Source organism: Martes martes (assembly GCF_963455335.1).
Source record: "Martes martes genome assembly, chromosome: X".
In the NCBI taxonomy this organism is placed as follows: domain Eukaryota; kingdom Metazoa; phylum Chordata; class Mammalia; order Carnivora; family Mustelidae; genus Martes; species Martes martes.
Genome location: NC_137897.1, coordinates 45,021,804 through 45,032,191, shown reverse-complemented (window position 1 = coordinate 45,032,191; position 10,388 = coordinate 45,021,804). Strand labels below are relative to the sequence as shown.

Below are 10,388 nucleotides of genomic sequence, written 5' to 3'. Positions count from 1 at the left end.
TGTACTAAAACAAAAATACAGACTTTATTTAGGCACAGATATATTTCTCAGCAAGAAAGAAAAGGCTTTAAAATCAACTTCCTGAGGCAACTGGTTCTTGTGCACTTCTGACAGGAAGGTGGGAAGTGGAGTGGGGAACTGGGTCACAGCATTAAGGAACAAGAAGCTCACCAATGAGGAGGAGCCAGGCAGGAAGAAGAATCAGAGAGGGCTTAAAGGAAGAGGAAGAGGAAAAGTGTTCTTCAGGAAAGTGGAAGAGGAGGAGGAGTCCTTGGGGGAGAAAGAGGCAGCTTAGGAGGGAGCTAGCTTCAGATTATGTACAGGGTTGACCATGCCAGACATCTATACCTTGGGTTGGTTCAGCTGGGCCTGCTCCAGAGGAAGAAGTTGCAGCGAGAGGAAGGGTCAGTGGGAGGACCCTGGGGCCTAGCACACATATAGAAGTGGCGGCCCAGATTGGGTCCTGGCTTCTTCACAGTTCGCATCACACATGGCTCCCTGTGACCCCCACAAAGGGGCATGGGTAAGGGCCCCCCCAACACAGACTTCCAAAAAGAAGTCCGTACCTCCTTTTCATCCTTGGCCTCTGAAGCACTGGCCGGCCCCTCCACCACTTTTGTCATCACCTCCTCTTCCGGAGTCTTTGGGGTCATGAGGGCAACCACACTAGGAAGCTCCGAGATAGGAGAAGCTTGGGGACAATTAGAAGATGGCTGGAAGTAGCTTGTCAGGTTTTTTTGGCCTCTGCTGGGGCCAGCCTGACTTGGCCGAGGCCTGGTTGAACGTACACGGGCTTTGTTTTGGTGCATCTGTATCCGGGTTTGTTTGCTGAGTCGCAGTGCTGATTGCTTGAACACAGGATCTTGTTTGAGATGAACTAGGAAGCGAAGGATCTTGAGCTGGGTACCTGCAAACTCGGGGAGGAAGCGGGTGCATAGAGGTGGGCACTGTTTTGCTGGCACAGAGGACACACTCAAGACTGCACCCACGGGACAATGATCAGAGCCCATTACCTCAGGCAGCCGGAAGGAGTCCTGGAAGGTGTCTATTACCAGGGTCCGGTCCCCCAGCACATAGTCAAGCCGGGAGCCATAATTCAGGCGGCGGGCCCCACTGACTGCTGACCAGCAGGTGAATGCACCCTCCTGCTTTGGCTGGAAGCAGCGGTAGCTGTCAATGAAGGGTCGTATAGGGGACCCAGCCTGGCATCCTAGGTTACTGAGCAAGCCATCCATCCACCTGCGCCCTGGGTCCTCTTCAAAGCATTCCTGGCGAAGGGAGAGAGGGATGAGACAAAGGCAAAACTAGATGCCTAGAACTGAAAGAGACTTAGACTAACTGCTTCATTTTTAAGATAAGAAAATATGAGTGTCCCAAAAAAAGACTAGTACTCAGGGTCACACGGCCCAGAACTGGCAGAGCTGGGATTAAATGTTAAATCTGAAAGCTTGTGGTTTGCTTAATCAAAGCAATTCTCAGAACTGCTCACCAAAAGGATGGAAAGCAGGAAGTTAAAAGTGGTTATCTCTAGGAAGTAGGACTGGGATTAGGAGGTAAGAAAAATGCTACCTTTTCATTTAAACCCTCTGGAACTACCTGGCTTATTTTGTGGGTGTCAAAGGCCTCACAGACCATCTCCTCTCTCCCCCACAAACTCCTTAGCTGAGGAGTTCCAGAAATCCATACCTAACTACTTCCTTTGGCTCTGACCCCCATTTCATCCATCCATCCAATCCATCTGGCCCACCCACTCATTCAATGAGAAAAACGTTTAAAGAACACTGATTATGTGCCAGGCATGGTACTAGAGACAACGTGGGAACCTGAGCTCGTCCAAGGGATCAATGAGGCTTCCTTTCAGAAAGTGATCTGGAGCTGGAAAGTTAAGGCTGAGCAGGAGCAACCCAGGCAGAGGGTGTTTTAAATTGAGATTGCAACCTCTGTAATGGGCCTGTGGAGAAAGGAAGCATGAACTCAAAAGACAAAGGGAGACCAGACTGGGGACCAGCAGACCAGCAGGAGATAACTATCAAAGTCCATATAAGCAAGAGATGATAATCACTTAGACTAGGGTAGAGCCAGAGGAGACAAATAAAAATGAAATTAAGAGATGATTTGGAACTAAAATCAGCAGTACCCATTGATTGTGGGTGTAGAGAAGAAAGACATATTAACACAATTCCCAGGCTTCTGGATGGAGTAGCCAAGGGGATGATGGTGTCACTTAGGAAGATGAAGACTAGAAAAGCCAGACTTTGGGGAAGAGGACATATTCTGCTATTTTGGAAAGATTGTGTTTGTCATGTGACCTGATACTATTAGTCTTTTCCTGGCAGGAAGAATGTAAGAGGTGCACTTGAGAGATCTATGATAGTTCTGAACTAGGAAGAAAAGGCATAGTTATATGACACTATTGCAGGAAGGAGAAAGAACAGACTGAGTTAATGCCTGATGAGAAATAAGGTAGGAAGGGACTGAAGGCTTGCACTTTGTAATGTACACTCTCTTCCCTGTCACACTACCACCACCATTCTTTCATTATCTCATTTCTGTTCATTTTCCCTACTTGGAGCCACATCTGTTTATGTAGCTCTTCTCTAAGTTAATCAAAAGACTCTTCCTACAGCCCCTTCTCTGAGCCAAGCCCAATGCTGAGTTGGACTATGCCAGCCTAAGTTACTGATCGCTCCCCTCGTGAGCAAGCTGAGAACTGGTTTGTAGATTCTAGGGCAGTAGTTCTGAAGCCCGACTGTACAAGAAAATCAACCTGGAACCTTGTAAAACATACTGCTACCCTGGCCCCACAACCAACAGATTCTGATTTAATTGGTCTAGGGTGGCACCAAGGTATTTTTAAAAAATATTTTATTTATTTATTTGACACAGAGAGAGGGAGAGAGAGAGAAAGAGAGCACGCACATGAGTGGGGCAGAGGGAGAGGGAGAAGCAGGCTCTCCGGTGAGCAAGGAGCCCGATGTGGGACTCGATCCCAGGACCTTGGGATCATGACCCAAGCTGAAGGCAGCCGCTTAACTGACTGAGCAGCCCAGGTATCCCTAGGGTGGCACCAAGGTATTAACATTCTTATAAAAGCTCCTTGTTCTAATGTGCTGTCAGAGAATGAGAACCACTGGCCTAGAGGGATTCAAAGATGAAAGGTCCATACAACAACAGCAACAACAACAAAAGACAGGGTACAGTGAGAAAAATCAAAATGAAAATAACTTTTTCAATGGGCTGAGAGGAGATAACCTAACTGGAGTGGACAAAGTATGTAGGGGTACTGAAGATGGAAATGGAGATTAAAATGCCTTCAATGCCAGGCCTAGATGTTTTCTCTGTATTGCAGAGGTAACAGGGAGGTATTGAAAGTTCACGCGCAGGAAACAGTGTATTAGAGAAATGATCAAGACAATGTGGAATTCAAGGACCTCAAAATCTGGCCCCCAAAGGACTTTCCCGCCCCATCTCCTGCCACTCACTTCCCTTCACCCGTCAACCCCTAACAAGAATGGGACTTGCAGTTCACCATGCATACCAAGCAAATTCTCACCTTGCAGCCTTTGCTTAAGCTAGAATGCTTTGCTTCCCCCACCCCCAAAGCTCTATTTTACTCATCGTTTAAAATTCAACCATTTTCAGAAACAAGATGAAACCAGAGAGGGAGACAAACCATAAGAGACTCTTAATCTCAGGAAACAAACTAAGCGTTGCTGGAGGGGAGGGGGGGTGTGAGGGATGGGGTGGCTGGGTGATGGACATTGGGGAGGGTATGTGCTATGGTGAGTGCTGTGAATTGTGTAAGACTGATGAATCACAGACCTGTACCCCTGAAAAAAATAATACATTATATGTTAATTTTTAAAAATTCAACTACTTTCAGATGTCTCCCTAATGTCTAGACTGGCCCAGGAATCCCATTTCTCCAGGCTCCCCTAGACTGCCATCTCTGCTTCAGCTCTGAAGATATCTTTCTATAATTGGCTGGTTGTAAGTCCACAGCCCCTCATCATGCTGAAACCTCTGAGGGGACAAGAGCCAGAACTGACTGGTAATTGAGTCCTCAGCACATGGCTCATGACCAAGTCAAGGGCAAGACAGTAATGTTTCCTGAGTGAATGAACAATCTTCAGTGCTTTCAGAAGTTATTTCAAACTAAGCTCTGCTTTTCCATGAAGGAAGCTACCCTTGGACCCAAAATCTAGCATTGGTTGGCTGGCTAAACAGAACTACAGTCAGAAGTGAGGAAAGGGGCCTAGAAGAGCCTTACCATGTTGACTGCATCCCAGTGGTCAATGGGGCGGTGGGCTGTATTCAGGTCACCCAGAATGATCACATGGCTAAAAAACATGACATGGGATTATCAACTAGACACTCAAGAAAGGGAAGCAGTAGTCCTGGCCCATCTACTGTCTTCTAGGCCCAAGAGCTCAGATTAGCCCCTCCTCACATTTTACGGCCAAAGTGGGAGCCTATAGCAATGCATTGCTCCAATCTTACCATAATCTTGCTAAGTTTTATGCCTGACCAACCCAATCCTGATCTCCAAAGATGACATCATTCCCTATCTGACATGACCATCTCACTTATCTCTACCTAATGGTATCTTTCTAGTCCTGCAAAGTTGAGGCCAGGTACTTCTCTTAGGAAGTATCCCTTGATTACTCTAACCCACCCTCATTTTCCTGTCCTTCCCTCGGACAAGACTTTTCATTTGCTCCTGGGCACTTTAGCTTCTTCATCTCATTTCATCCTTAAAACTACTCTGTAGTAGGGATTCATACACTCACTTAACAAGAGAAAATAAAGCAGAACTAGCCTCGGGACTCATAGTGAGTAAAAGGAGCCAGGAAAGGTGTTTAGAGGTATCTGAGTACAAAACCCGTATCTGTATCACTTTACCTGGTCCTCACAGCTCATACAGTGCAGAGCCCATTCAGGTAGGCACGCTGATGTCTCCAACAAGGCTATAAAGGAACTCAAAAGACAAAGATCCCATATCCTTCCAATAGAGCTTGACACCTAAATGGGTTGGGCACCTAGAACAAGCTCAAGTACTCAGGCTTACAATACCTGCCAGCTGCCAGGAGGGCTTCAGCTCTGATCTGCAGCAAGCGATAAAAGCGCATTTTAAAGGACAGCCGCTCAGGTTTCCCAGCATCCGCATGGGGGCAGTACACGTTGATTAAGGTCAAGGTCTTCTCTTTCCCTTCCCATGTGCTGAGGAGAAGAGACCACCCCCCAAAACACAAGAAAAAGTCATTTCCAAGCCTCCTTTCCCCCCATACCATGTGGCTTCCACTTAATGTTTGCCTGTAGGATGGATGTGAAGAAGGGGACAGAAAGACAGGAATGTACTGGCATGCACAGGACTTGGGGACTGACTACAGGTAAGGCAGGGAGGGGGCACTAGGATAACACCCAGGTAAACCAGGTGATGGTGCTGCCATTCACGACAGGACATCCAGAAAGACAGCAACATGGGGCTATGAGCTGCTAAGTTGCATTTGATGTGCCTGTGGTAATAAGAGAGCTGGACCTCCCAGCCAGTTCCCCACTGTAGAGATGGGGAACTCAAACCTCACAGGGGAACCTGATTTGCCCAAGGTCACATAGTGAGTAACCCAGCCAGAACTAGAGTCCAAGAAAGGCAAATGTGGGACATTTTCCATGATGAATATATGTTTATAAGGTGAGCTTCAGAATCACCATACTAACAGTAGAAGCAACAGTGCTCAGTGACAGGGGGATGTGGGCTATTACCGGATCTTGTGTTGTGTGAGGAGGGCCCGGCCCTCACTATCCAGAGCCCGAAGCTCCTCTTGGGTGAATTCATCCATGTTTCCATAGCAACCCACGTCCCCATCATGAGTGGCAAGTAGGCCACTCAGGCCTTCTTCAGCAGCCATTGGGGTAGCACTGTCCTTACAGAACGTGGCTACACCTGAAGATAGACAGGATACTCTGAATGGGCCTAAAAGTCAATAGCCTATTGCATAGCTTATTGCCCCCACATAGGTCCCCCGAGTCATCTTCATCTAGTGTGGCTGTACTGACAATTCTCTCAACTCCAGGGCCATGGATGGCTCCCGAGAGACTGAGGCAATTCTACTCAAATCCTGGAATGTCAGTTCCTTCATCTAAAGAAGCCACAGGAGGGCACGTGGATGGCTCAGTCAGTTAAGCATCTGCCTTCTGCTCAGGTCATGATCCCAGGGTCCTGAGATGGAGCCCTGAATTGGGCTCCCTGCTCAGCGGAGAGCATCTCCTGCTGCTGCTCCCCCTGCTTGTGTTCCCTCTCTCTGTCAAATAAATAAAATCTTAAAAAAATTAAAAAGCCACAGAACAATAATAGCTACTAGTCTAAGTGTTTTACATGGACACGTGATAAGTGCTCAAAAAGTGTTAGCTATTGGGCGCCTGGGTGGCTCAGTGGGTTAAGCCACTGCCTTCGGCTCAGGTCGTGATCTCAGGGTCCCGGGATCGAGTCCCGCGTCGGGCTCTCTGCTCAGCGGGGAGCCTGCTTCCCTCTCTCTCTCTCTCTCTGCCTGTCTCTCTGCCTACTTGTGATCTCTCTCTGTCAAATAAATAAATAAAATCTTTAGAAAAAAAAAAGTGTTAGCTATTATTATTATCACATGGACTAATCTGTTTAATCCTTATACAGGCATACCCCAGTATATTGCGAGTTCAGTTCCAGAACACCACAAAAAGCAAATATTGTGATAAAGCAAGTCAAATGAATATTTTGGTTTCCCAGGGCAAATAGAAGTTATGTTGTTACTGTACTGTAGTCTATTAAACATGCAATAACATTATGTCTAAAAAATGTGTATGCCTTAATTAAAAAATATTTTATTGCTAAAAAATGCTGTCATCTGAGCTTTTAGGAAGTTGCAAGCACTGATCACAGATCACCATAACAAATATGATAAAAAAGTTTAAAATATTGTAAGAATTACCAAAAAGTGACAAAGAGACATGAAGTAAGCAAATGTGGCAGGAAAAATGGTGCCAAGACATTTGCAACACAGGGTTGCCATAAAACCCTTCAATTTATAAAATATGCAATATCTGTAAAACATAATAAAGTGCTTTACATATATATGTATATATAAAAATATATTATATATAGATATATAGATTCATATATTTGTTACATATTTATTTACATTTAAGTTTATATATATTATATACATATATCTATATATAAACATACACATATCTACAAAACAAGGTATGACCATACTAGCCGTAGGAGGTAGGCACTATCTCCCTTTCTCAGCTGAGAAACTTGAAGCATAAAAAGGTTGATTAACTTGCCAAAGGGTACACAGCAAGGAAGTGAGGTAGGATTCAAACCCTGGCAGTCTGGCTCCAGAGCTCATACAATTAACCACCACATGACTAACTGTGCTTCCCAAGTCAAATAGGGTAATTTTACACATAAAAACTATCCTTCACATAGCTTTATGTGACTTTAGTTCTGTGGACTAAAAGCCTGGGAGCCTGCAACATCAGACAGAGTGAGGGGATGCAACGGAGGTAGGCCAGAGCTGCTGTGGTCACCATGACCCACGGTAACCAGTGTTAGCTCAACCACCAGAAGAATATGAAAAAGCAGAGCTACTAGTTCAAGGGAAAGTACCAAGGTGACAGGCTTTCTGCTGATATTTTCAAGCAGAGGGACTCAGAGATCATTCAGCAGAAGCAGAAAAAGGCAAACGAGAAGGAGGAACCCAAGTAGCTTTGTGGCTTCGTGTCCAAGCCTCTAGGCCTCCCCTGTGTACCTGGAGCCAGGCCCACCACACTCATGTTTTCTCCTGTAGTGCTCACAGGTCCTAGCACCAATGGCATTCCTTTTGCCCTAAGTCTGCAGTGGATCCCTTTTGTGCTTCCTTCCCCTCAGGCAGCCTCTCTACCCCTGAGCCATCCTGGGAGTTGTGGGGGTACCCTTTCCCAGTGTTTTTTTATTCCTGTGGGGCTCACCCCAAAGTATTAAAAGCAGCTTTGTAACTTCAAAAGAAATTTAAAAGTAAAAACCTGAGTTTCTTATTACCTTATCAAATACTGGAAACCCTTTCACCCCCGACCTGCCGCCATCACTAATTTACAGTCCCCAGAAAGCCCCATTTACCAGAATAGCCACTGCGGTTGCGGCTGAAGCTGAAATAGGAGTTATAGCCCTCAATGATAGCCAGAGGTTCTCTCAGCACATCCCCTACAAAAAAAAAAAAATATAAGATTGTGTCAGAGATAAAGGTAGGGCCCCAGACACAAAGGTCTGGAATTGAAGTTGTAGACTAATACCCTGCACACGTCAGAGCCAGAGCTGGGAGGGAAAGGAAGTATCCGTGATTAGAGGAGGAACTAGAAACCTAGAGAGGGAATTGATATCAGAGTAAGAAGGAGGTAGGCTATGGAATGGGAGGAGGGAAATTAGGTGGGAGGAAGCTAGTGATTAGGTGAAAGGAGGGAGCTGGAGGTGGGAAATGGAATATGGGAGAGACAATCCGAGCTGGGGATATGAGGTAGGAGAGTGAGGTAATTAGAGGATCTGAGCTGGGGATGGAGAAAAAGTTGTTAGAGGGTCTTAGAGGGGGGTGTAAGAGAGAGGGAAGGAATGGGGGTTGTTGAGCTAGGGTGGGAGAGAGAGAACTAGGGGATCTAATCTCTGCGTGGGACATAAGATAGAAATGATAAGAGGTTCTGAGGCTGGGAAGGAGAAATGGTGGTAGAGCTCTAGGGGATCTGAGGGGAGAACTGAGGATCTGAGATGGTGAGGTAAAAAGGAAGAAATCAGGGAGTCTGAGCTGGGGGCAAAGATGGGGTGGGAATTAAAGGATCTGAGCTCGAGGCAGGGAAAGAGAATTGGGGAATCTAATTTGGGAGTTGAAGCTGGACAGTGTGTGAGGAGGAGGAAATTTGGGGTACTGAGCTGGGGCAGGAGAATGAGTAGGAATTAGAGGATCTGTGCCAGGATGAAGGTTGCACGGGTGAGGGAATTAAAGCTCTGCTGACGACAGGAGATGAAGCAGGAATTAAGACATCAAGCTGTAGTGAGAAATAGGGGTTTAGGGGGGAGGGGATCAGGATTCTGAACTGGGACTAAGAGGAGAACTCTACGGATAGAGAAATGGTGACGTAAAATGAGATTAAGTAGGGGACAAAAGTTAGTGTAAAAGATAAAGTATGGTAGGGATCCTGGATTTTTGAGCGCTCACTCGTCACTTTGGTCTCCTGAAGGCAGACGATATCGGCATCCAGCTTGTCCAAAATGCGCCCCACGGCCACGGCGGCACAGTTGCTGGGCTCCTCGTATACCATCCCTTGCAGGGGGCTCCGGATCCCATTGATGTTCCAGCTCACCACCCGCAACATCTCAACAGCGAACTACAACACCTCACAGTCCGCGCCCAACCCAGGGGACACAGAATGGCTGGACACCACCACTCACTCCCGAGTTGTTCAAATCCCGCCTTCCGCGAGCATTGGCGCATACGTTCTCCTGCGCGCCACAAAGCTGGTGGCGGAAAGTGGGGCGGAGCTTCGATCCCCCCAGTTCTCATTGGCGGGAGGAGCGGAACTTGATGGGGTGGTGCAGACGCCTAGGAGGAATGAATGCAAGAGGAAGTCCTTCAGCTAGGCCCCTCCTCCTCCCGCCGCTAAGTGGCCCAAGCGTCAGAGTCTGTCTGCCTTTCCGTGCGGCTCACGAGACCCCGTTGTGCTTCCAATTACTTCCAGATAGGGCCTCGCCACTTTTTAAGCCGCGGAACCTTGTACGAAACCGCACGGCAACCGAAGCCCCGCCCCCAGTGCAACTGACCTTACCTCCAAGTGCGCCTCTGGTGCTTGTGTGGGAGACGGGAAGCTCGAAGGGAACTGTGCAGCTAGAGGGAGCGGTAAGAAGTGCTGCAGTGGAATTAGACTTAGGAGAAGGCCCCGGCCTTATAGGGCAAGGGGAGGGGAAGAGAGGAAGTTGTCTCATGCCCACCCTATAGCCATTATTTGTCTTGGGCCTCATAACGTTCCTAAGGACATGGCCCAACACATACTTTTTCGTGGCTCCACTTCTCAGATGAGTAAAAGCGAGGCCCAGGGTATTTAAGTGGGCTACCCAAGCTCCAGAGCAGCACTGTCTCCCAATGTACCCCATGGCTCTTCCATATGCATTATTTGTTTCATTCTCTGGACAACCCTGTAAGGGGTATTAAGGCTAAATATGACAAAATGAGTGAATTCACCCCAGTCGCACAGAAGTGGTAGAGCCAGAATTCAAAGCCTATCTTAATCAGCCCAAGGAATACTTTCCTGAATAAGTTTTTCCTAACACCCACACACCTCCCCAGTTAGATTTTTTCCTCTGGGTCCCCACAGCACCCTCTGGT

The 10,388-nt window shown here is 47.1% G+C and overlaps 1 protein-coding gene and 1 pseudogene across 3 annotated transcripts; one reads left to right on the top strand and one right to left on the bottom strand.

Annotated features, from left to right (window-relative positions):
- On the bottom strand, positions 1-9,541 carry APEX2 (apurinic/apyrimidinic endodeoxyribonuclease 2). Of its 2 annotated transcripts, XM_080795927.1 has the most exons (6): positions 9,225-9,541; positions 8,138-8,221; positions 5,764-5,944; positions 5,074-5,220; positions 4,271-4,340; positions 1-1,268 (listed from the first exon to the last, which is right to left on the bottom strand). In XM_080795927.1, the coding sequence occupies exons 1-6, from the start codon at positions 9,379-9,381 to the stop codon at positions 360-362; spliced, it is 1,548 nt and encodes a 515-aa protein (XP_080652053.1). In that variant the 5' UTR covers positions 9,382-9,541; the 3' UTR covers positions 1-359. The 2 variants fall into 2 exon arrangements, with proteins under 2 accessions (XP_080652053.1, XP_080652054.1); XM_080795928.1 differs by lacking the exon at positions 5,764-5,944 and having other exon boundaries at positions 9,225-9,519.
- LOC308336976 lies at positions 7,571-8,002 on the top strand (annotated as a pseudogene). Its single transcript has one exon. The product of its transcript is annotated as an uncharacterized misc_RNA (transcript).
- Positions 9,542-10,388: the final 847 nt, after the last annotated feature.